Below are 27,189 nucleotides of genomic sequence, written 5' to 3'. Positions count from 1 at the left end.
GAAGATATTAAGGAGAGTTTTATTGTAAAGATAGACAGGACCTACAGTTTTACATTTTTCCAAGTCTACAAAAACTCTCAGAGTAGAAATTTCTTTATGTCTGTCATACCAGCAGACAGATTATTTATAAATTAGGGAAGGGAAAGTTCACTTCTTGCTAAACTGAGGTAGAGGAGGTGGCACCTTAATATCTTGGCCTCTCTCCAACTTCTTTTCACAATCCACCAGGTAATTGACTCCATCGATGACTAGCTGAACAAGCTCAACCTTTGACAGTGAAAAAGATGAAAGATTAAGTTGCATAGAAGACACATGCAAGGCTTTGATCAATAGGAACAATACTGGGACAAATGAGAACTTGCCCTGTTACATGGACTTTAACAATTTCTTCTCTTTATTTCCCTAATGTTTTATGGGAGCAGAGGTGTCTGATGGTTATCGTCAGAGACGGGGAACAGAGATATTACAGGGTTTCTCTCAATCTTTCTGTAGTTAAGATGGAGTTACTACTTTGCGTGTAAGGACTTTTTAAAAATATGAAAACCATTAGTTTGCATCTCAGACACTTCTTCCCCCATCAATCTGTTATAAAATAACAGTTTGTCTAAAAGTAAAACTACACAGTGACACCCTTGTGATGTTCTCTGACCTGGATCTGAATTCTGACCTTCCACTAAGCTACCTGAGTACTAAACATGCTATAGTTCAGATATTATCATTTACACAATGAACGGCTTTCTGAAAATTGTTTAAACCCAAATGTTTGGCAACTAAATAGTGCTTGTATTGTACCAGGCAAGTGTGCTACTTAAAGGAAACTGTGAATTATACTAAGATATACTTTTTAAAATTCCTGCTTTAAAAAAATATATGTTAGAACTTTTGTTTACAAATATTGGTTTTTCTTAAACTAGAGGACATCTACTTATGAATTTTTTCCTTGGAATCACCTCCCAAACAAATTATTTGCACTGCTCCTAAAGGGACCCAAACTAAGACAGAAAGGAATTACTAGTTAATTCTAGACAGCACTAAAATACATGATAAAACTCAAGAATGCACAGCAATAATGGAAGAGATGGTTAAGTGTTACAGCTGAACATACTTCAGGCATGACAGAGTCTAGTACACTCCCCACTTCTTTTCATGCATAAGGAAACTGAAGCCCTATGAAAGGGTTGGTCCAGAAAGCTAGTCATTACTAATAAAAGAAACACTGATTTTCTACTTAGCCAACTGACCTATCTCAGTGTTGATGAGGGTGTGGTGAGATGGGTCTCTCATTCACTGCCTGTGGAACTCTCTTGGTATAAATCTTCTGGTAGGAAACTTGGTCATAAGTAAGGGACCCTCATCCTTAACCCAGGAATCCCTTTCCTAGAAATATATCCTAACTAACTAAACAGAGTTGTGATTAGAGTTATGTATAGAGATGGTCATACAGTTATGTACAGAGATAGTCAAACAAAATCTCAAATAATCAGGGAGATATTAAGTAGATAATGGACCACCTTTACTATGTTGTCATTAAACAACATGTTTTGAAGAATTATAAAAATTCTTTTATAAGAATTTTATTTATAAAATATTTATATTTATCTTTTATTTAAATATTTATATTTATCTTTTATTTATAAAATATTTATATATATCTTATTTATAAAATAAGAATTTTATATTCTTTGAAGAATTATAAAATTATAGGAAAATGCTCATGTTATAATACACTGGGAAAAGCTGTGTTATATCAAATATGTTGTAATACTAAATTCTGTAAAAAAAAAGTTTTTTGAATAATTGTAAGAATGGAAGGCAATTTAGAATAATGTTCACAATGGTTATCTCAGGGTTGTTAGGTTGAACAAGTGGTTTTATTTATTTTTTTAACACTTTTGGGAATTTTTCTAGTTCCTATAGATGATCACTTATTGACTTACAGTTTTCTAAAAATGATGAGTACTTTGCTTTCCAGTATTAAAAATCTAGTTAATATTAGAAGCCGACAGGGCTAGGACCCAGATTTTCTTTATTCACTACACCATATTCAGCAAATTTCAGAAGGTGTAGTATTTATATCTGCTTCTTCCTCAAGTATCAATACTTTACCAGAGCTGGTAGCACTCAAGCTGATTTAATTGTTTTGAGTGTTTTCTCCTTTCCTTTCCTTAGTTTACTGGTAGGAGTACCAACCGGCAATGAAATATGCAAAAGATGGCAGGGAAGAAGAAAGGGCACCAATAATCCACAGATTTAATAACCAGCCACTGAGTTATTAAGAGTTTTATAAGCGGCTTTTAAATTAATGATGGGCACAATACGTTCAATGGGACCACATCCAGATAAGCTGGGATGACTTACTGAGATCAGGATTTGCTTAGGATTCTGCTGCATGTTCATTAAATGCGCTCTTTGTGCTTTTTCTCATGCATCACTCCAGGCCTACCTATAGTTTATGAATCCCATTTACCCTATGTATTCACAGAATCCTAAGGATTATTTGATGAGCACAATCTTACACATACCTCATGCATACCTTATTTGCCATCTTTAGCCCTAAACATAAAATTTTACAAACTATCAAGTATCTAAAAATGCCAACGTGAAGATGATAGTATGTGACCTTCACCAAAGGAAATTCGGAATCAAGAGAAAATCCACTATTTCACGCCCCTCAGAGAGAGCACACATGTTCTCTGACTCACAGTGATAAAAGACTGTTGTCCTTGAGCATAACAGAACTCCTGCTGCTCAGGATTGCTGGAACAGCTCTGGGGGCAGGCAGGTGACAACAGTCCCACTGTGAATTCCTTCACTTGCTTATATATTCTCAGCTTACATCGCGCTTACCTTTATGTGTGGAGGACAAGTACTACAGAATGAAATGCTAACATGACTCAGGACTCAATGGGCAAAGAGGAGGTCTCGAATTTTGTGAATAAGGAAAGGCTGTTGAGTTTGCTTCTTTTCCTCCAGGCTGATTTTGTTAGTTCGTGTTTGGAAAGTTAGAGAGATGTTACCTCTGATCGGCCAATTCGATCTATGTTGGAAATGTCATACACATCGGACACTGCTTCAGTGTCCACGCCACCTGTGCCACGCTTCTGGAGTCTCAGGTTCTCCAGGATCTTAGAAAATCGCGAATCCTGGGACAAAGGATAATACTTAGTGTCCTAAGAATCAAACTTGATTCGTCATCCTTGGCACACTTAGAAAAGACATATAATGAGAAGTAATAACAGTTAATATTTATTAAGCATATATTTACTATGTACCAGGGCCCTGTGCTGGAACTTACACCAACAATCCCATGAGGAAGGTATTGCTTTTACCCCCATTTCACAGATGAGGAAAATAAGGCTCAGAGGAATTAACTTGCCTAAAAGTACACACAGGTAGAAGGTAGCAGAGCTGTCATTAACTTCTATACTGCTATTTTGGCATCTGGATGCCAGCTTTGGTGAGTTTATTATTCATCTATATAACAGTTGTTACTGCTATAATTAAAATCATGACACTAAATCACAGCAAATAACTTTCTTATTGTAAAGCAACTACACTCCAATAAAAATTTTAAAAAATAATTTTCTTAGCATTGGAATTTTGAATAACAAATATTACCATACTTTTTTTTGGCCGAAAGCACATTTTCTAAAATTGTTTTAAAGTATTTGATTCACTTGGTGTGCTGTGGCAGAACTCTTAGTTGCCCACCAGAATCCTCTTTCCTTTCTTCCATTGGAGAGCTGGGGAAGTAACCACTGGCTAGGTTCTTGCTAATGGAACCAGCAGAAGTGAAGGGTGCCACTGCCAGGCTTGGACCTTACATCTTTACATGGACACACCCACATGCTCTCTCGCCTTCCCGCAGGCTAGAGCGTGAGGCCTGACTGTGACCACGCTAAGGGCACAACGCTCTAAGGCAGTGACCCTCCAAGTGCAGCTCGCTGACCGGCAGCATCAGCATCACCGGGAAACCTGTGAGAAATGCAAGTGCTGCAGGTGTTGTCACAAGCCTCCAGGTGATTCTGCTGCAGGCCCAAGTCTGAGAACCTCCGTATTGGGAGAGAGAGGAGAGGGAAGGCAGGCCAGGGAGCAGAGTGGAGCAGCGGCCTATCTATCCCGACTTGTTATATGAAGGAGAATTTAAAGTTCTTGTTCTTGGGACTTCCCTGGTGGTCCAGTGGTTAAGACTTTGCCTTCCAACGCAGGGGGTGTGGGTTTGATCCCTGGTTGGGGAGCTAGGATCCCACATGCCTCGGGGCCAAAAAACCAAAAAACACAAACCAGAAGCAATATTGTAACAAATTCAATAAAGACTTTAAAAATGGTCCACATAAAAAAATCTTAAAAAAAAAAGAATAAAGTTCTTGTTCTTGAAGCCGCTTCCCTTTTTTACAGCCCGTTAACCTCTTATCGTACGGATACAAGTGTTTTTGAGACAAACAACCTTTTCTTGTATTTTCTTTCATTAGTGCAGAAACTAAGCGTTAAGGAATTGGGCTGTGATGTTTTTCCCTCCACAAAGCAGTCCCAGGTGAACCCATCCCGGTGGAACCCAACAGGGCCACTGGCTACATGACATTACCTTGCTGAGCTTTGGGATCCTAACGTGGACACCAGCCCGTAATCCTGTGCCGAGGTTCGAAGGGCAGGTCAGAATGTATCCCAGGTGCTCGTTCCACATGAACTCCCAGCCTCGTTCTTGGATTAGGCGTTCTACCTAAGACAGGGAACAAACGACGACGTTCTCAGATATCCATTCACTCAGCACATCCCAAACACCAGGGAAAGATGTGTGTACTGCGTGTCTGCCGTGAATAAAACTTAGGTCAATTTATAGTACTAATTCTTTTTTTGGAAAGGAAAAAGCAAAGCTATCTGCAGTTTTTTTTAAATTTATTTTTATTGAATGAAAGATTCTTTAAATTCTATAGTTCTTTACAATTTTCAAAAGTTTCACACACATGATTTCATATAATCCTGTAATAACCCTTTTTCCCCCACCCCTATATTGCCCCTCCCCACTTCCCTCTTCCCAGTGGTAACCACTAGTTCTCTATAGCTGTGAGTCTGTTTCTTTTTTGTTTGATTCACTAGTTTGTTGTATTTTTTAGATTCCATATATAAGTGAGATCATACAGTATTTTTGTCTTTCTCTGTCAGATATTTCTCTTAGCATAATGCCCTCCAAGTCCATCCATGTTGCTGCAAATGGCAAAATTTCGTTCTTTCATTCTGCAGTACTTCTTTAATAGAAAATTAAACTTCTTCTATCACAATATTAAAATGGTCCAATTAAATTAGATGAACCATGTAAAGCACTGAACACAGTACCTAGCACATACTAAACACTCAATAAATGTCAGTTGTTATTCTTTTCCACATGAGCATAGTAGGAGAATATAGGAATTCTCATCAAGTACGGCTGTGGTCAGGTCACATATGAACATAGGTGCATCCTATACTGTCTCTATGCTTAGAACAGCCAAGATCTCTGTTAAAGAAATCAGAAAATAACTAATGATCCACAGACTTCTCTAAACCATCCTGCATTGGGAAGGGAAGCATAGGAGCTTGCTAATAACAACCAAAAAAAGTCATCTATTTTTTGAAGCACTGCCCTGGAAGTCCCACCCCAAAAGAGTGCCATGATCCCTAGAAAAAATTAGCCCCATCTTGGAAGTCACCATAGTATCTTTTTTCAAGAATGAAAAACAAAGAGATTTTATTTTAGTGAATATTCAGAATTCTCTGACGACATCTTACCTCTTTTAGTCCACGACAGAATCGCTCAAATACTCTCTTCATATTGCCTCCTTTCTCCATAGAGATTACCCTGGTGTGGTCTTCCTCATTAATCCAGATGAGAAATGTCTTGTCATTATTATGCCTAATGAAGAGAGAAATACAGTGTTGAGTGTTAATTACATTTGTTTCAACACATGAAAATTCCCATTACCTCTGTAGCTTGATTGCTTCATTTCACCTTCCTCATTTCCTTAGATGGTCCTAATCTCTTAACTGTGCCTGAACAAGTACTGCAAAATAATGTTACCTTGACAGAATGAAGAGTAAGACCAACTCCAACCCTCAAAGATGTCATGTTTTCGCCCAACAAGAACATAATCTCTCTCATTGCTCAGACTAGGATGACAATAATTCAGCCCTGATAACATTTGGCTTTGACACCAAGAGTGTTTTGTCTCCTAATAGATTCAACCAAAATCTTGTGGCACTTAAAAAAAGATTTTAGCTGCAGCTCAACATGTTTGGGATGCAGAACATTTCACATATGTTTGCTGTATAGATCTTGCCTATCCACCCCCACTGAGCAGCTGCTCCCAAACACTTTGATCTGGGCTCCTTTGGATAGTGTCATAATAACTTACCAAGGTTTAGGAATCAAAGTGGCCTGAGGACTGTTGGCCAAGATAAAATACGCGTACACTCAATAGCCACTCTTCCTTGTAGAGTTTTGCTTAAATCCTCAATATTTACTTTTCATTTTCTGCTCTTTTGTTTTAATGTCATGAAACAGATTCTCTGGGAGGTCAAATAATATGAAGCTAATTTTTTCTTAAAAATAAAGTCTTTTTTCTCATGCACAATTCATGCAAAACAGCTAACATTCCCGCACATTTGGAAACATCATTATACTTATATATTACACACACACACAGACACACACACCCCAATTTCTAAGTACTCTATCGTCTCCATTTAGCTCAAGCTGGGCATGCTGTCAAGCGCAGGTCACAGCAACTTCAGGTTAGGACAAGCAGTGATCTGAAGGAGAACGTCTGCACACAATGCAAATGTGAAAATGCTATGTCCATACCAGATTCCCCTGGCATCTGGCCAGTCACGGGCCATCCCAGCACAAGTTAGTAAAGGGGATACTGGCTTATCAAATAGGAAGTGGTCCTGCAGGCCCAAAGGGACAAAGCAAAAAGAAGAAACTGATGAGATCAGACACGATGGCAAGCGTCAGATGGTCAACTTTCAACTCACTAATAATGGCTGAGGTCTCTCAGGCAGTGCTTCTCAGCATTGGCTGCCCACTATAATAACCTGAGAGCTTAAAATATTCTAATGCCCAGTTCCCATCTCTCAGAGATTCCGACTTGTTATTGGGTGCAGCCTGGACATCAGTTATTTTCAGGTGATTCCAGTGTATAGCTAAGGTTGAAAACCGCTGGCTTAGCCCAGATGGAGATCCTTAATCACTACGAGTGTGTCTACCCCACCAGCGCCAACCCCATGCAATGGCAGAGTGGGCAGTGAGTGAGGGGTGCTATCCTGAAAAGTGTTCTATACAGCTGCATTCTCCACGTTACTAGCATTGTTGGTTTATTATTATCATTCCTTCCATTAAAAAATATTAGAGATGTAAAATAATTCTCTGTGAATAAAAATAGTCACCATTCATTTAATGTTCACTATGTGCCGGGCCCTATGCTATGTACTTTTATTTCCTTTAATCCTCACAACAACACTCTGAGGTAAATGTAATCATTCTATTTGGTAGGAAAAGAAAACAGATTCAGAGAGAGGAAACCTATCACAGCTAGAAGGTGGCAGAGCCTAGATGCGAACCTAGACCTGTATGACTCCCAAGTATGCCTCTAACGACAACATGCTACCGTGCGATCAAAATCAGATCAAAATACTGTGTGCACACAGTAAGAATATGACTATGGATACCATATATTACATTGAAGTCAGAAATAAAGAGGACACAGGAAGATCTACAGTCTCTAAGCGGAAGGGGTTGGAGACCTGAGCCAGGCCAGGCTTATGGACTATCATTGCCCAGGAAACAGCATGCCCTTTAACCTGGAAACCAGAAGCGGCTACTTGAGGCAGAGGAGGGGACCAGGAGACTGAGGTCTCTAGACCATACAGTTGCCCACCTGGTTTGGAAATGGGGCATATTTTGTGGCATCACATCTTCTGAAATGACAGAAATTTGTTTCCGCTTTTCCTTGGAGTTTAAAGTTATTTTTGAAAATGCCATTCTGTTTCAACTTTGCTACAGGGAAAAAAGGAAGGGACTTGAGTTTTGTCTACCCTAGTGTTAGAGGGAAGCCATGGAGACCCTGTGGAGGCAGCAGGAATCCCAGAGACCAGCTCCAATGTGAGTCAGGGCAGGCCTTCCACCTGGATAATTCCCTTTCCAGAAGCTCCTAGCTTCCTGGACTTTGAGTGTGGTAATGGAGACCATCCTCCAGGCACAGACGGGATTTTCCACACCCAATTGTTCCTATTTATCAACAAGCCCGGGGACCCTCCACTCATTCCCACACACCAATGGCAACCCACCATCCCATTGCTTCCTCGGCAGACTTTATCCATAGACCATCTCCACTTTTGACCTAAGCTTTTAAGGCCTGCTTTTCCTTCCTTAGACTGACCAGCCTGAAGCCCCAGCGAGCTCCCAACCAGAGCGGGGGCCTGAGCTCCGGGGGAGACCGCCCCGCGTGGGTCAGGGCTCTCTCGGCACAGCCCCGCCCCGGGCAGCCCACGTGGTTCGGGGTCACTCACATCGATGAGCCGCTGCTGGTCCTGCTCCGTCATCTCGGACAGCCGGTAGTAGCGGCCGGCCAGGTCCCCCTTGAGGCCCTTCAGGGCCGTGATGGCCACGTTCTCCACCTCCCTGCGCTCGGCCCGGGTGCAGGCTGGCGGCAGGCTCAGCCCGCGGATGCTGCGGCCCGTGCGCACCCGAGACGACAGCACGTAGTGCTCGTCGAACTGCCCCTGTGTGATCTGCGGAGCAGAGCGCGGGGTTACCGCAGCGCCACAGCCACGGTGGCCTCCAACCCGCTGACCAGGGGACCCCCGGGCACTGAGCGCGTGTGCACGCTGCACACATCCTGCAACTCTGGGGGCAGTGGTCTTAGAGGGAAGTCAAGGGAGGAGCTACTTCACACAGCGTTGTCTGCAATCCTCTACCCTGGCTAGGTTTGGGGTGAAAAAAGGAATTGTTTGGGGAAAGGCTAAAGTCTTCAGTGACCACCACTACGCTGGTGGTAGGAGGTAAGAAAAACAGACTTCGGGACCTTCCTGATTGTCTCAGTGGCCCTCTAGGGAGCATGGTGTGGGAGGGCCATCACAGAGCTTTCAAGGGCATCTGACCCAGGAGCCCTTCTCTCCAGGGCTCCTCACCTTGGACTCTGGAGTGCTGGCTTCATGGGAAGGTACAGAGGTGGCTGGAGCCTACCTTGGATTCGTCCAGATCCGTGGGGTGCTTCATTACCCTGGGGTCATAGCCATTGTGCCTCAGCTTGATGACAGGGTCAAAAAGGTCGGCAAACACCTGCAGGAGGGACGATGCTCCCGTTTCCTCTTGAATTGGTTCATCATCATTTATTCCTATTTACCTTAAGGGCCAAAGCTGATGCCCTCCTTCTCTGAAATTCTCAGTGCAGCCATGCAGGAAACAGGTGTGAGACTGGATTGATGGTTAATAATAACGATAATAATAATAGTAGTAGTACTAGTAGGTCACATATACCAGAGGAAACCTCTTTGAGGCACCTGGCCCCTTGGGAGAGGGCAGGACTACAGAACTCTGTCATAGTAACCTCCTCCCTAGGGATTCTGCCAAGTTCACTGCCATCAGACGGAGCAAGAAAATCTTGTGTTTAAGAATTTGAGGGTTTTCTCCAGAAGCTCTTGCTTTTGTGGGATAAAAGAAGCTGCCAGCTCAGAAGCTAAGCAGTTTTGTGGTCAAAAAGGATGGTCAGGTTCTAGAGTTTAAGCAATGTGTAATAAATTTGTGGAAAACCAGCTGCATAGAAAGAAAAGTGCACAGCAGCAATTAAGGCAAAGCAGGGACCTGTCACCCTGTGAGGACCTTCCCCAGCACAAACTATCTCAAGTGAAATCTACTTTTTAAAACACCAAAAACTGCAGGAACATCCTTTAGGTAAAGTAAGGTTCAGAGAAGTCAAACAGAGCACCCTGCAGCCTTTGGGAGCTGTGGGGAGTGGGTCCTGGGAGCCAGCTCTAGTCTGGGACTCCGGGAGCCCAGAGGTGGGCACTGCCGTCCCTGAGTGAGCTGCTAGTCTAATCTATTCAAGGTGGCCCTCTCCCTCCTCTTGATGGCTGCCTTCCCAGGGAATCACCTTCAGCTCCCTGCAACAGAAGGTGCAAAGGGGGCAGACCTGAGGGAGATGGGCTGGAGGTTTTTACCGTAATGTAGAAGCTGCTGTGGCGGCTGAGCTCTAGAGCAGCAAACCGTCCTGTGCTTCTGACCCAGGATGAGGATGCGGAGATTCTGGGATTTCTCCAAGAGACTTAGTGAACTCAGTAAGACTACAGGGGGCTGTGTAATCAGTAATTCCCCAACTAAACACACACGGAACCATCCTCCAGCCTCAAAGTTCAGCCACAAACACATCATCTCCTAATGCCTTATCGGTGAATACACAAACAATAAAAACATTAAAAGATTTTATTTTTTCTGTACTAATTCATCCCCTTGACAAGCTCTGAGAGCTGGGTCATGCAACTCATTCCTCGGTGGGGAGGGATACTAGAGCAGCAGCAAAGGAAACCTTGTCCCTGGGAAGCTGTAGACCTCACTGTTCCAGAGAGCACTGCAGCTGTTCTGTTGAAGCTGGCTTCCCTTTATGGGTGCCCTTCCTGAGAAAACAGCAAGTTGGTCCCACAGAGAGAACCCAGAGCACGCCTCACACACACACTACAGAACCGGCAGCCAAGAGTTTTACCTCATAGGACTCCTCGTCACCAGCCACCATGCCCACGGTCTTTATGAAGGGGTGGCCGGGGTTATCCACTCCAGTCTGGATACACTGGTCCAGGGTGTAGCCGTTGGGCGTCACCTTGTTGCGGAGCTTGGCGTAGATGGTCGGCGTGAGGCACTCGGCCATGCAGTTGTTGTGTTTGCGCAGATCAGGGTAGTCTGCGCTGCATGAGGAGGAGAGGGGTATTCAGTGAGCAGCCCCTGAGGCAAGGGGCCTATGCAAGAGCTTTGTTTCTGGCCAGCCATCCTTCCACCAGGCTCTCTTCAGCCAGTGGGCAGAGGAAAATTGGCTAGGTCATGATTTAAGTAAGCCAGATTTTAAAGACTAGTTCCCTGAACAGCCAGAGGAATGGACCTGGCCCTGCCTAAGGAGTCCATTATGCTGGCTGCAGGAGCCCACAGACTGTGGCTTATGTTTATGTAAAGAGGAAATAGAGTGAAACGATTAGAAAAGAAATTGAAATCGTATGCAGACTTTTTTTTTACACCCAGAAGTTTTGGTAAATTACAACAACTACATTTTGGTCCCTTAGGTCCGTGATAGAGGCTAAAAACCCTGTGGGTAGAACTACATAGAAATTCATTGATTTATCTGTCCTCTGTCTATGATGCAAACTCTTGACTATCTGCTTTGTTGAGAACAGTGCCTGCCTATAGAAACAGGCATTCAATAAATATTTGTTGAAATAATACATAGAAAGAAATCAGATGGGGGGTGCCATCTTACCCTGGGATATGTACTGATTGAAGAATGGAGGATTCAAGACCACCACAGGCTCAAATCTCACATAAGGAATTCCTGAGGTATATGGTAGGTGCCAGTAATTCCCTCAGAGTTCCTAATTCTCATGAAAGTCAGTAAATGTTTCTGAGAAACACCTCAGGTTTTCCTTGTCTCTTTCATGCACAGCTGCCTATATGGAATCCCTTCAAGTCAGCATCCACTCCAGCTCTATCCAGTGTGGGACGTCTCAGCCATGACAAGGTCCCCAGGGTGGAGAAAACAGTCCATCTTCATGCCACTTCTCTACTTCCCTTCCTTTAAAGCTGATACTTAGGGACTTCCCTGGCGGTCCAATGGTTAAGACGCCACGCTTCCACTGCAGGGGGCACGGGTTTGAGCCCTGGTAGGGGAACTAGGATCCCACATGCTGCGCAGTGTGGCCGGAAAAAAAATAAAAAGCAAAAAAGCTGATACTTAAAATTAGTGCTGTCGCATCACGTTTTCCAGAAGGCAGTACAGCATGAGTGAGGCATGAGTCTGGAATCAAGGTCCCTGGGTTCGCATTTGGCTGCACCAGCTGTGTGAACTTGGGCACTACTTAATTTTCCTAAGCCTCCGTTTCATCACAAAGGGACGCTAAGAGGAATAAAATACTCTGCGTAAAGTGCTCAACACGCCTACACATATTCAACAAAGGTTAGCTCCAACTGTTATTACTATTCCACTAGAGCTCAAGTTCTGGGCAGGAATGATGACACTATACATCCCTGGATTTGCCACAGGTCACTGTGCTTAATGAGTCAATTTGATTTAGTCACCCTCAGAGGCAAAAAGAGGGGCCTCTGCTGACAGTTTCAGCAGAGGAAAGCATATTTCTGGCCGGCATTTTGGCGTCGTTTTAAAGCCAAGAGGACTTACCTTGGAGGGAATAGCCTGTGCTGTTCCCAGGCCTCAGCACACACGTTCTGCCGTTTCAGCAGGTACCCAGTAGTCAGGGCACTGGTGCCCAAGGTAGCAAATAACAGAGAGGCATTGCGGCCAGTTAGCAACTTCGAGAAGGTACTGGCCATCCTTCCTCTTGGATGAGTGTCTGGAAAGCAGAGACGCTAAAGATTATTTTTTATTTAAAAAAAAATTTTGGCCGCATCGCACAGCTTGCAGGATCTTAGTTCCCGACCAGGATTGAACCCGGGCCCCTGCAGTGAAAGTGCCTAGTCCTAACCTCTGAACCGCCAGGGAACTCCAGAGAAGCTGAGAATTAGCCTCACAGGATGGCCCTGAACCACAGTACAGAGAACAACAGGCAAGAGAAAAACTGCAGGCGACTTAGCCTGTTTCGTTGTTTTGTTTTTCTCTTTCTTCCTTTCTCCCCACCCCCTTCACACTGCTTAGGAAAACCTGGGTAGTTTTTAGACACTGAGAATGTCAAACTGCTTGCAGTCCTTGCCATTTTCTCCACTAATATGATATAGGGGGGAAAACCCAGAGGATTTCTACATCTGGCTGCTTGACAGCCCAGGTGCTCTTTTGGACTCTGCCGCTACACAACTAGACCCTGAATAGAATGCATTGCTGGGCTTGTAAGACATAGAGTAAGTTGTTACCAAACGAGCTTCATTTTGCCCGACGCACAGCAAGCCAAAACACTGAAACACTAAGGTTTGCAGCAAAGAGAGGGTTTATTCACAAGGCAGCCAAGGGAGAAGATGGGAGAACAAATCTCACAACCACTTCCCTGAAAGCAATGGGCTTGGGGTATTTATGGGATAACAAAGAAGCAGGGTGGTCTGGGAGTGTGGGGAAAGATGATTGGGAAAAGGTTCAGTAATTGTTGTTTTGCACAGGTGTAATAAAGCTACACACCTCTGCAGGTTCTGAGAGTGGAGTTTTCAGCCCTCCTATGTCAAAAGGTCACTGACATCCATGTATGCCCAATTGGAAGGTTGCTGGTCCTATCCAGTTATAACCAGCTCAGCTTAAACTAGACACAGCTGAGTCCACGTTCCTGGAAAATAACTCAGGCAAACATCTTATTGTTTAGGCTAGGAGCTGCTTGGTGGAGATGCTAGTCTTAAGACAACCTTGATTGGTGAAGGCAGGTGGAATGGATTTGACTAATCATTACTCGCAGTTGCAAAGTCTCTAAAGACCATTCTCCTACTTTGCTCACCCCAAATGAGTTGGTGTCGGAGCTCAGGTTTGGGTTATCTTGAGAGTGGATGTCCATTTGAATACTAAGGTCTGGATACCATCAGGGAGGTGGGGAATTGAGTCTAAGACTCCCCAGTTGAGCTAGGACCCTTGAAAGGGGCTAAGGTGGTCCAAGGTCAGGAGCCCTCCAGCAGAAATGCACTCAGATCTGCTCTGAGGAAGGTATGCTCATTTTAGGCCCTGCTTTCCTACAGAGTAAGATCAAGCAATAGGCTCTTGGTCAAAGATCACCAAGCACACAAGGAGGCACCATGAATGGGAGTCAGCAGAAGAAATGGCCACAGATTCAGACCTCCAATGACTGAAGATACTGGAATTGTCAGACAAGAATATAGATTAGCTCTACATGGAATGTTTAAAGAAATAAGTGATGGAATCACAATGATGAGCAAGCAACAAGAGACTATTAAGAATAATAAACCTGATTTGAAAGAGAACCAGAATGAACTATGGATATAATACAGCTGAAGACAGAATAAATGAATTGGAAGATATATCTTAAGAAATTATCCAGAATGTTGCACAGGTAAATAAGAAAATGGAAAATATGAGATATAAGAGGTATAAAGGATAGAATGACAAGATCAAATACACATCTAATGGAAGCCTCAGAAGGGAGAATAGAGAAAATAGCGAAGCCATATTTCAAGGGAAATGGCTGAGAATTTTCCACAACTGATGAAAGACAAAAATCCATGATTCAAGAGGCATGACATAAGTCAAGCAAAATTAAAATAATCCACACATACATAAATAACAGTCAACTGCAGAATATCAGCAACAAAGATATCAAAAGCAGTCAGAGAGAAAAGACAGTTCATCTATAAAGAAAAAACATCAGCTGATTTTTCAACAATGAATAATGGAAGCCAGAGAAATGGTGTCTTTAAGGGGCTAAGACAATAATTATCAACCAGACTTGGGGACATAGTCAAGCTATCTTTCAAAACTGAGAACATGTATAAATCAAGATAACTATTTATGGGACTTCCTGGTGGTGCAGTGGTTAAAAATCCACCTGCCAATGCAGGGGACATGGGTTCGATCCCCAGTCCGGGAAGATCCCACATGCCGTGGAGCAACTAAGCCCATGCGCCACAACTACGGAGCCTGTGCTCTAGAGCCCGTGAGTCACAACTACTGAAGCCGGTGCACCTAGAGCCCATGCTCTGCAACAAGAGAAGCCACCGCAATGAGAAGCTCGTGCACCGCAGCAAAGAGTAGCCCCCATTCGCCGCAACTAGAGAAAGCCCGCGTGCAGCAGCAAAGACCCAATGCAACCAAAAATAAATAAATAAATAAATATTTTTTAAAAAGATAAATATTTATATAATATCACCAGGGATGAAAATCAGATACCCTGCTGTGTCTGCTACTGCGCAGAGGTCAGAATGGACAATTAATCCACAGCATCACCCAGTGGGGAGCTATTTATCGTGGGTCGTTGAGTGGAGAACAATAGAGCAGGTAACTCTTAGTACTCCCTCATTATATTGGTCTCTGTGATGCCCAAATAAAGGAAGGGTGGAATTTTTTTCCCTTTTATTTAGAAGATTACCAAGACTCTGCTACAAGATTCTCCAAGCATAGGTGGGTTGGATGACTGCAACGAGCCTGTTGAGAGTATGGCTGTGGGATGAAAACCTGGGCTACCCAGCAGACGATAAACTCCTCTAATAAGGCGAGGTCGACATGGCCTTACGCACAATTCTAAGAGGAGCTTTCTGAGGTCCACTTTCTTCCTTGATTGCATTTTGGGAACTGGGATGGGTCCATCAACTTTGTGCTTCCAGGATCCCCACCTGGAAGTCTTTACTTAACATTTTTTGAGCTAGGGAGAAATTAGAACATCTCAACTAAAAGCATCAAAGCCCTTGAAGAAAAATTAGGAAGTTATTTTTCTACATTAGACCAGGAAATCAGGTTATCAGATGGCCTTTCCTCTGTGTCATTTCTAAAAACAATTCCCTCAATCGTAAAGACAACAGGAATTACTTTAGTAATCAGCAGGCAAGATAAATGGGCCATGTCTCAAAGTCGTTCTAGGGACGTGTAATGGCCCAACATGCATCTCATCACACGTACTTCTTTGCTCCCTACTCGACTTTGGGCTGTTGTCCATCTCCTTCCAAGAGTAGGTCAGTGTTCCTCAATGAACAACACCCAGGCTTCCTGGCTCTCGTATGCAGCAGGTGACACTAACTTGCATCTTTCAGACCTGTCTTATCTGCTTCCACACCCTCCAATCTGCTTTTCAAGCAGAGAGGCAGTACTGTCTTCTATGAGTTTTACCACAGAACTCACCAAAGTAAAGGAAGTGTTGCCTGAATTCTTCCCAGACTATATATGGGTCAAAATTTAAGCCAGCCCTAAGTTAACAAGAAGTGCGTTGGCTTCTGAGTTTGGCTCAAATAGCTTGATTTTTATTTTTCTTTCTTTAATTGGCTTTAGCACTGATAGGTGTTCACACCAGCATGTTTGAGAAGATAAATCCAAAGATGTAGAGTCAGGAGGAAGAGGAGGGGGTGATGTCTATGTGCAGCCCACTGACCACTGGTGGTCTTTAAAGGTCTTCCTCTCTGTGAGGGTGGTCTGTGGGTACATGTCTGACTCAGAATATTAATGTTTGAAATGTCATCATATCCATATTTTAGTTTCTGGAAATAATAATATTAACTAACATCCAAGAGTTCTAACATCATGCTGGTGTCCGGGCAGTGATGCATGATTCATGGTAATAATCCCGTGGGGGCTTTGGTGGCAGCAAGCCAAACCATCCTAGAGCTGAAATTCAGAGCACCCCTGCTTTGATTCCTTGTAGAGAATTGACACAGACTCAAAGCTTTGGTGAAGAATTCCTGTTTCTCTGACTCTCTGTTTTTCTCTCTCCAAGACACAATGAGACATAGAATTTCTCTACTGAGGTCCCAATCGATAAACTTGGGTATGAGACTGAAACAAGGGTCTCATTGAACAGGGTAGTAATTTGGCAACGGCTGAGCCATGCTCCCCAAAGACCCAAAGCCAGGCTTGCAATGAAATCACTTTTCCTCATGACTAAACTAACTCTCTCTTGCATGTTAAAAGTTAGTCTTTGAAAAGCTGCACAGGCAGGACATTGTTTTGTCTTACAGATTCCTCTGTTACCCAGGAGGCCCCAATCTTACATAAGCACCATCTACAGCTAAAATTCCTGCTCAGGAGAGACTTGACTTGTTATTTGCACAGATGGTAACATGTGGCATAAACAAGTGGAGCTGGAAAGAGGTAATCTGTGTCCACCGAAGGGGTATTTGGCTTTGCCTAGTTTCCACACATGGTAGTTCTATAAATCAGTACATTGTGTGAAACCACTGGAACAAAAGTTTGGAGCATAAGAGATCTGAAACTCCCTTACAAGCTTTTTAATTTTTTTCATTCCCTCCATGCCCCTAGTATTAGCATAACACACTGAACTGTTTTGTCAAGAGATCACTGGAGAGAGGAGATGAGGGGCTGGAGCAGCTGTGGTGTTTCGCCAGGGACAAAAGCTTCAGCATCCAGACACCCTCACTGTGGGCTCCATGTCAAGGCTTTGGCTTTTGCTCTTCTCTTTGCCAGGATCTATGTGGGAGAGCAGGTGTCAACTGAGTGGGCAATGTGAGGCCAGAAAACAGGGCCAATCAGAGAGCTGAGCAGATGGGGGGAGCAGAGAGCTGGGGGGAGAGGAACACGGGCAACACAGAAGTTGAGAAGCCAGCTTCCCTCAGCCTGTGAGACCAGCAGCCAGTGTTCCCTGGGAGAGGAATCCTGATCTATTTTGGGGGAAAGAGGCAAATGTCAACTAAAGAAGCTCATACTCAGAATTTTGTGAAGGCTCACACAAGCACATGTGCACATACATTCAGGGACTGTCATGGGGGCCCAGAACACCTAGGACCCAGTGGGCTGGCCTGATATTCGGATTGACAGCTCTAGAGCCTGTACAATCTCAACTTGAAAAAAAAAAAAATATATATATATATATTCTAATATAGATATTACTTTTTAAGATATCAGTTTTCTGTCTGTACTTTTGTGCTAATACAATAAACCACTAATTTGTTCTAGTAAAATTATTATTACTGTTTTAGTAAAAGTATTGCTTCTTACTGCCCCTCAGCTAGGACTCTGCCGTCCATTTTTCCCTGTCTGACTGGACCACAGCCTGGTGCCTTGTCCCCACAAAATCTCCCTGTGCCCTTCTAGCCTCAGATGATGGCTTTCTCTCTGAGTTCCCAAAGCATTCACGGGCTGCTCACTCACTTGCACTTGAGCTGCATAGTTTTTTTGACATTTGTTGGTGCACTCAATTGTCCTGTATCTCCTGTCATGTTAGGGAACTCCCCACTACGTTTGGATTGTCTTCCCAGCTGATGGGTAAAATCTTCAAGGACAGGAACCCATCTGCCACAGATCCTTGCACATAGTAGCTGCTCAGTAAACACTTCTTCTCAGGCTTTACATAATTATTTGTGAACAGTGCTCTGCCTCATTTCCAGAAGGAGGATATCATACCAGCCTCCTGTGTATCTCCTTTTAAATGCATGTAAGTCTAAGGGAATGGGTCCTTTTCCCTGGGCTATTCTCCAAGGCACCTTACTAACCTGGCTCCTTTATTCCCAAGTACTTCTCACATTTAATCTGCTATGAAGCCCCAGGCCTGGTATCCAAGCCAATATAGAATCAATTTTGTGAGCTAGTTTCCTGGATCAAAACTTGAGAAAAAAATCTACTTACATAACACTAAACACGTCCCTTTCAGCCACTGATTTTGAAATCCTATCATAAAAGCAACTGAGTGAGGCTGGTAGGCAGGTTTTCAGCATTTCCCTGCTCAGGCTCCTGGTCTCTGTGAGCTGCCCCTGAGCCAGGGTAGCCCAGCACAGGCTCCTGACCTCTCAGCCATGACAGGCTGGCTGCCCCCGTGGGAGCCCACTGAGCCCATCCTCGGCGGTTTCCAGGGGTGATCAGCAGATGCTGCCCCACAGATAACAGACGAAGCATCACTGCATGCCCTTCCTTCCTCCAGGGATCCTTTTCGGACTGAGCAGTAGGTGGGGAAGGAGAGGTCAGATGAGGGGCAAGTGCTAGGTGTTGGGGAAATTTAAGTCTCCTGACACCCAGAAATTTCTCTCCACAAGATAGAGGAGAGAAAGAAAGCAGCTTTATTATTGACTAAGCATGAAACCAGACTGTGATGCACATCAGCTAAAGAGACAGGAAAGACAGAACAAAATCTCACCCTCTTAAAGAGCCGTGCAGATAGGACCCTCCTACGCATGTTCTTCAGGTAACTCAAGTAAGAGGACATGACAGCACCATTTGTCACACAGAGTTCACTCTAAATTCACCTGATCATTGGGGTGGCCATTTGTGTTAGCTAACTGCCTTTATCCAAAGGGAAAAGGAGCTGCTCCCATCTCTCTGACAACAGGTCTTTACCACTGAGCCTGGGAGATTGGGGTGCTATCTTCCCGGTGTTTACATTTCAAAGAGATGGCTCCCAGGCCTTTGAGAAAGACAGTCCTGGGTTGTTAAGCTGGCTGGAAGCTTACTTAGCTTTGAAAAAGATTTAAATCCATCTCAAAGGGGCAGAGACAGAATTTACAAGTTTTCTAAAGGAAATGCTCTAAGAAAAGGGAAGGGGAAAAAAAAAAAGAAAAGGGAAGGAGACCATTCATTTTGTTATCTCCCTCTCCCACACACTGGGGAGGACGGTGTCGGGAGCTCAGCAGGGCTCAGGTCAAGGATGGACATCACTCAGAGCTGACCTGGCACTTGGCACGTGTAAGAGAAAAGACCCAAAGACCACAGGACTGGGTCATAGTTTTTCTTGGTTCTCAAGCCCACTGGCCCGCACGTGATAGGTTCTCAGAAAATGCTGGATGAGTGAGTGAACAAACAGTCATAGAGATACTGGGGTGGGAAAGGACTTTAGAGGTCATTTAGCTCGGCCTGAATGCAGGAATCCCTTTCCTTTCAGCCCTCCTTAAATAGCAATAGTGCTGGGGATCTCACCACTTCCTAGAGCAACCCATTTCACTGTAGAATAAGTGGAATTATTAAAAATCCTCTTCATATCTTAATAAGGGGGGAAAATTAGTACTTTCAAGTGCCAAGTACTTTCTCTCTTTCAAGTGCAAAGTACTTGGCACTTGAAAGTACTAATAAAGGAGCAGATATCTTGCCCCATGTCAAAGATGAGGGACCTCAAAAACAGAGAGGTTAACTGACAGCCAAAGGTCACACAGCTAAAGAGAAATCTCATGTATTGAGTTTCAGTAGTAGTTTCTTATTTAAGTGAAGATCCTGTTTTTACTTATCAGATTTAATAACAAACAACATTACAGTATGTTTGGATGGAGCTGCCAGACATTTCTAGCTGCCTCTGGTTCTTTATGCTCTTTATGGATAACTGCGGGGCCAAACTGCCAACCAGCACACAGGCCTCATTCTGGGCAGCTCTGAGGGGCAGAGGAACCAGAGGGTGTGCCCTCGGGGCTTCCTCCACCCTCCAGGGACACCAGTGACCACAGACTTCCAGAGGTCATCAGGCAGTGTGGGTCACAGTCACCGTGAATGACACTGATGTGCTTTGGTGGGGAGGGGTCACAGTGGGCAGTGATGGAGGGAGAGGCAAGACAGGATGATAAGATGGTGAGGATAGGTATCTTTTTACTTATTTGTTTGATAAATATTTAAGTGCCTACTACGTGGCAGCTTTTACAGAGCTCACAGTCTGAAGGGAAAATTCTCGTGTAGCATTTACGATATGCTGGGCACATGGTTCTGTTAGCTTATGGTTATTACCTCATTAAATCCTCACAACAGACTCATGAGGTTGATACTCTTATCAGCCCCATTTTACAGATGAGCAAATGGAGGTAAAGAAAGGTAAAATAACTTGTCCAAAAGCACACAGTTTGTGAGTGGCAATACTGGGATTCAAGACCAGTGGTCTGTTTTCCTAGTCCATGCTCTTAACCAGCACTGGACCTGGGCAACTACCAGGCAAAGGGTAAGTGTTCTTCGAGGGGAACCAGAGCCCCATGGGAGTCCCTGGGAGGGCCTGGAGCTGGCCCAGCTCACTCAGCTATACTGTTTGAGGGAGCTTGCCTGGTCTTAATCAGACTGACGTATTACTTGCTTCCACCTGCCCTGGGACTAGTACCCAGACACAAATTGCAAAAGATCAGAGCAGAAACAGTGACTAGACACCGCACACCCATATGCAGAAACAGATGACTATGGAGGCCTGGTGCATCGCCTCTCTATGGCCGGCTGCGTCCCAGCCATCCTCCAGGTGGGAGAATGGCTGTTGCCCTCAGTCCACACCACACTTAATCTACTTTGGAATGTTGCAGAAAGGCAGAGAGGAAGAAAGGCTAACTGTACCCCCTCTTCTATGCCTGGGTCCAGAATCTTCTGGATGAGCACATAGAGTCCTGGACCACTGTCACTCATCCAAATTTGGCTCTGGGGAGAGTCTATAGCAGATAATTCCCCTGAAATTTAGAGAGTTGAATTACACTGGGGCTGAATCTGCCTAGGATGTGTAGTGGCTGCCTGTCCCCAAAGGTCCAGAGAAAACCCATGATGTGGGGACAACCTTGATGGATTCTAGATTCCAGAACACCTGCAGCTACTAGGGGCAAATCCGAACGGGGCCTGGCACTTACGAAGGGCTGAACGTCTGCTCACATCTGTTACTATCACTGTGCACTCCTTTTGGGAGGTCATCTCTACAGGCTGCCCACAGAGTGTTTGAGAACATTCTCCCTTCACCTCAGCAGCAGGGAACCCGGCTTTGTTCAAGGGCAGGGGGACTGAGGGCTCCCTCGCTCCTTCTGACAGAGGGAGGGTTACCTACTGAACACATTGAGAGCATCCCCCAGAGACTCAGGAAGCCCGCACCTCCTGGGTATGGGGGCAATTGCAGAGCCTGCCTGGGTCCACAGCAGGCTTCTTCCTTGGGATGCTTCTGCCTGAGACCCTCTGTCCTGCACCTTAATCAGGCCACTTCCTGGGGCAGGCCGTCTCCTAGTGCCTCTCTGGGTCTGCTCAGCCAAGACAGAGCCTTTTCCCTCAGCCCCCCTCTCTCCTGAGGACGCAGGTGCCCCCTAGTCCAGAGTGGGGTACTCAGCCAAGCAGGGGTGCCTGGCCCTGCAGGGATATGTATTCCTGATAGGCCAGCCTGGTTCTCTTCTCCAGCCCACAGCCCTGCTGTGCCTGCAGCTTGCTCCCAGGCACCCTCCCTTCCTTCAGCCCTGATGTCTTCTAAGAGCCTTTCTGCAGGACAAGTTACACTTAGCTGCTCCAAGTCAGGAATTCTGCTCTTGGGGAGACAGGTAAATAAAGGCCCAAGCTAGAGGGCAAGGTGGGGTCTTCTTTTGGTCCTAAAAGGCTCCTGCTGAGTAGTGCTGGGAGAGTTAGGGGCAGGAGGTGAGGGGGGAGCAGCTCTGCGTGGCCCTCTCCTCTCTCCCTGGCTGTGATCAGAATCGCCTGGACTGCTCTGTGAGCTACCACAACCATTTTGGAAGTGAACCAGGAAACATCAATTAACATAAAAATGTGCATACCCACTGGCCCGGCATCACACTTTGGAAATCTGTTCTGCAGAAATAGAGCTGCCAGGGCTTCCCTGGTGGCGAAGTGGTTAAGAATCCGCCTGCCAATGCAGGGCACACGGGTTCGAGCCCTGGTCAGGGAAGATCCCACATACTGCAGAGCAACTAAGCCCGTGCGCCACAACTACTGAGCCTGCACTCTAGAGCCCGCGAGCCACAACTACTGAGCCCGTGTGCCACAACTACTGAAGCCCACACGCCCAGAGCCTGTGCTCCGCAACAAGAGAAACCACCACAATGAGAAGCCCGTGCACTGCAGCAAAGAGTAGCTCCCACTCGCCTCAAATGGAGAAAGCCAGGGCCCAGCAATGAAGACCCAATGCAGCCAAAAATAAAATAAATAAAATAAATAAATTTAATTTTTTTAAAAAAAGGCTAAATTTCTAAAAATAAGAAATAGAGCTGCCAGTATACAAGGAGAGAGGCACAAGGATATTTAGTGAAGCACTATGTGTAGTGGCAAAAAACCCTAGAAGAAACCTGTCTATCAGAGGGACCAGGGTTGTATTAAATGTGACACATTCAGACAATGGAATATTCCACAGCTATTAAAGAATCAGTTAAAACTGCCTCCACTTTACCTGGATGCATGTCTTGCCATAGTCTTAGGTTAAAAGGGAAAAAAAACTTTCAGAGTAATGAATATGAGTGGTTCCAATTTTGTAACAATGATGTACGTATATATGTATTTGCATATATTTATAAGAACATCAAGAAAAGTACTAAAGGTGATTCTTCAAACTGCAAAAAGCATTACTTCAGAGCAACAGACCTGGAGTAGGCAGATTATTAAATTTCTCTTAATAGAATTCTGTATTGCATCACTTGTAAAAATCAACATGGATTGCCTTTATGATCAAAAATAAATAAATTAAAAGCTAAAAAAAATCAACTGTGAAGTGTGCTAAAAATCCAGATTTCCAGGCTCCATCTTTTGAATGAGTGGCAAGAATGGGACCGTCACATGTATGTTGTCTAAACTGCACAGGCAATTCCCACGCCCTGCTAGGTCTGGGAAGCCCATGAATTGCCTACCTGAGCCTCAGCAACTCCCTCTCTATAATGGGCTTGATGAGACCTCTCCCTGAGCTGTTGTGAGGACTAAGTGACAGGCCACAGTAGGCACTGAATAAATGTGAGTCCCTTCCCCCTAGTGACCCTAAGCCTATGGGACAGCTATCACTCTCTCCCCACAGCCACCCCTGGTTATCCCAGACTGGTCTGCCCCTTCTCTGAATGTTGATTTTAGTTTACATTTTTAGCATTTAAAGTGTTTCATCTAATTGCTCTATTTTGTAATCTGAGGACAAGACTTGATTCCAGAAGGAGCCCATCGTGTACTTTCCGATCCACTGCTCATCCTCTGAAAACCAGCACCAGGGTTCACAAAATGGATTTACTCAGTTGGGCTCCCAAGTTCTTCTTCCAGACTCTGACCCTTTACCCCGACCTTTCCTTCCACCTGGAGTGTCCTTTCCATCTCTGCATGCCCAGTCAAACCTTACTGTCTATTTTTCTTTTTAACTATCATTTACTAAACTCCTACCATGAGCCACGCATCATGCAAGAGGCCCTTACAAACACTGTTTTCAGTCTTTGAAACAATCCTTCCAAGTAGGCATTATTTTGTAGATGGGGAAAACAGAGAGAGGTTAAGGGACCTGCCCCAGGTCTTGGGGTCAGCACCTTGATAAAGCTGGCATTTGAACCTAGGCTTGTCTTTGGCCCTGGACGCAGGCTCCTTGCAGACCACAGCACCTCACAGGTAGCCCTGCGCAGACCAGCAATTGGAGAGAAACCACCTTTGTGGTTTAGGACCTGAGAGTGCCACAGTTCCCTCCACTCAGGCCCCCAAGACTGCAGACATGCACTTACCACAGCAGCTTCTAGACACGGGATCGTCACCTCGGGGCATGTGACTCCCCCAGAGTCCCAGAATGTTATAAGCCTGTTCTCTTTCCTGTCCTCAGGCTTCTGCTGGAGTGGCCCAGATCCCAGGTGCTCCTTCACCCTCTCCACTCTGACGCCAGGTGCCCAAAGCTCCTGCCAGACACGCTGGGGCTACTGCACCAGCCTGCCTTTCTCTGAGGAGATGGGGCATGGACTTTGCTGCTCTCTCCTCCCCTCCTCTCTCCTCTCTCCTACAGAAGTAGGGCTTGCAGGGGTGAGGAGGGAGGTAGTCTCTAGCCCTCACCCCACAGAAGCTGTCTGCCTCAGCTTCCCTAACTTGGAATACCTCATGACTCTTGATTTGAAAAGCACTGTTTACAGCAATAGGGCTAATATCTGGCAGAACTGCTGGGCTCCAAGCCAGGGAGATTTCTATATGGGGTGCAAGATCACAGCCAAAAGCAACAGTGCTGTGGTATTCCTACACTTGCCCTCTCCACTAAAAAACAAGAACCACCACGTTAAGCCCTTTTGTCACTGTGCCCAAGATCTCTATATCTCTATCTCAGGCAGGCATACTGGGAGTCTGGGTCCTGGTTTAAGGGTTTTGTCTGGTTCTGTCACATCCTAAGATGTGGAGGCCTTAGGTTCTGTCATTGCCTCAATTCTGAGCCTCCTGGTCGTCCTGAGTATCCTGGATGGAGATGCCGTAGGTACCATTCTGCTGACTCAGAGTTATTTTTGGTCCAGCTGTAAATGGCTTCCATGTGTTTGAGCTCCTTGGAGGGCAAAGGAAGACCAGGGGGAGGACCACATGTCAGCTTTCCCTCCAGAGAGAGTCACCCCAAAACAGAAGATGTCCTTGGGGTTGGACCAGCTCCACAGAACACTCTGAACAAATTCTTATGATGCCATTCGTGGCCAGCAGAGAATGGCTTTCCTTCCCAGTTCTAAGGGAGCAAAGAGTTCAAGTTACTTCACCACCACTGGATATACTGGTACCCTAAGAGGCACCCTTGGGCATTCCTGTTCTATTCAACAAGTAGAAAGTCATAAGCAGAGGGGTTTATGGTCCTTCCCTGTAAAACAGAGGTCTTTCCTAGGCCTCCTGGTGATGAAGACATACAACCATCACCAGGTTTGCCTCTCAAGGGTAAGTTGTTTTCAAGAAAGTAGGAAGCTAGGAACCATCTAGTCCTTTGAAATGCTGTAAAGGAGTGGGACCCTCCTTCCCTGCAAGGAAAGGAGCCCTTGTGGCTTCCCAGGCAGGAATGGGTGTGACCTCCAGCAGTCACCTTCAGACAGGCTCCCTGTGGGATTCCTGGCTCAGGGCCAGGAACTCCCAGAATGCTGACGCAGGGTCCCATGTGATTCCCTCTGGGAAGACAAATGGCTCCTTCTCTAAGCTGTGGCCGAGATGGAGACCCAGTGCCTCTGAGCCAGGGGCAAAGTGTGTCTCAGAGCCAATCCTCCTCCTGCCTCTGAACACCCAGGACTCTCCATGCCTTATCTCACCCTCACCCCACATTTCCTGTACTTTCCTCATCCACTCCTTTAGGAAAACTCACCTGGCCTCTGGCCCATTGGCTAAGGCTAAGATTTGGTCATGAAGCTGGCGGAGTCCATGGGTGCATGTGACGCTCGTGCCCTTTGCTGGAACAGTGCCTTAACCCACAGAAGGGTTAGCTCTAAAGGCTGGGGTTTTGGAAAAGGTGCCTACAAAAGCAGAAGAGGAAGTGGAGCGCTCACACAGCCTAATAACGCCCAGATATCCTGTAAGAGCCTGCTTGGGAGGCTCAAGAAGCCCCTTTGCCAAGTTCTGGTGGTGGTCATGTTCTTCTCCATGAGCACAGAGAGAAGAGACCAAGGACGCTAGCTCAGAAACAGAGGAAGCATGATTGCTGCAGATAGGAAAAGTGGCACTTCTGGAAACAGCCCACCAGGTGAACTAGCGTAGCCTTGTCACGAGGCCATTAACTGCCACCTCTGGTGATTTCACCTGACCCTGTGTGGGTCAGAGCCAGGGCAATGCTCAAGGGAAGGTCTAAAGGGCAGCGCGGAGGAGGGCCGAAGGGTTTTGCCTTGTTCTGGTGAATGTCACTCTCCACACCCAGCAGAGTATTCGAAGGCAGAGATGTCACCCACTCAAGGGACAGGAACAGGGCTGACAGTAACCCAAGCAAGCAAGCAAGCAAGCAAGCAAGCAAAGAAGAGTCCTTTGCCAGAGATGAAACACATGTAGGTCAATTCTATAGCACTTTTACCTCCAGTGGGGGGAAAACAGTTCCTTGGCTCATTATTAATGGGTTAGTGATTTCAAAAATCAATCTCTAGCAATAACATTAACCAATTTAAATCAGGTCTAGCTACTGGGCCAATCAATAATTAGCTCCTTTCCAGGGCTCCAAAATGTTCATTTTTAAGTTAGCTTATCCCAAGTCACTGATTTGCACCTCTTTTGATGCTGCTGAGGGAAACCATTCCCAAAACTAATGAATTAGTTTCTAGAAATTACAAGGGAAAGGAAGTTGAAGGCTAAAGTCCCCAATTCAGTGGCATTTAGATTTTTTTTTTTTTCCATCAAGAAAAAGTCCTGATTCACTATGAAAAACAGGCACCGCAAGCAGGGTGCTGACACGGTTCCAGCACCTCGAGCGCAGCTGTCCCACGGAATGGCCACCTGCGCCTGGGTGCAGGATGGCTCAGCCAAGGACAGACGCCCTGCCGGCTTCTTTAGAGAGTTACCATGAAGTCTTCACACAGGAGCAGTGCCCAGGTTCCGACCTACAGCCCTGGGTCCACTGCTCACAAGGCCCCACCCTGGCTCTAGCAGTAACCCCGCTTTGGAGCAATAAAGCCGAGTTTCACAGCCTCACTGACCTTGGAGTCGGGAATCTCCCACCTCCTGCCGCTCGCGAACAGCCCAGGACTGTAAGGGGAGGGGCGGG

The 27,189-nt window shown here is 45.3% G+C and overlaps 1 protein-coding gene across 2 annotated transcripts; it reads right to left on the bottom strand.

Annotated features, from left to right (window-relative positions):
- CKMT2 (creatine kinase, mitochondrial 2) lies at positions 1-27,189 on the bottom strand. Of its 2 annotated transcripts, XM_059916681.1 has the most exons (10): positions 27,122-27,189; positions 12,411-12,582; positions 10,734-10,932; positions 9,221-9,316; positions 8,545-8,766; positions 6,839-6,924; positions 5,767-5,890; positions 4,586-4,720; positions 3,018-3,143; positions 1-267 (listed from the first exon to the last, which is right to left on the bottom strand). In XM_059916681.1, the coding sequence occupies exons 2-10, from the start codon at positions 12,560-12,562 to the stop codon at positions 148-150; spliced, it is 1,260 nt and encodes a 419-aa protein (XP_059772664.1). In that variant the 5' UTR covers positions 12,563-12,582; positions 27,122-27,189; the 3' UTR covers positions 1-147. The 2 variants fall into 2 exon arrangements, with proteins under 2 accessions (XP_059772664.1, XP_059772665.1); XM_059916682.1 differs by lacking the exon at positions 12,411-12,582 and having other exon boundaries at positions 27,122-27,153.

This window comes from Balaenoptera ricei, chromosome 3 (assembly GCF_028023285.1).
Source record: "Balaenoptera ricei isolate mBalRic1 chromosome 3, mBalRic1.hap2, whole genome shotgun sequence".
In the NCBI taxonomy this organism is placed as follows: Eukaryota; Metazoa; Chordata; class Mammalia; order Artiodactyla; family Balaenopteridae; genus Balaenoptera; species Balaenoptera ricei.
This window is presented reverse-complemented; position numbering and strand designations above follow the sequence as displayed.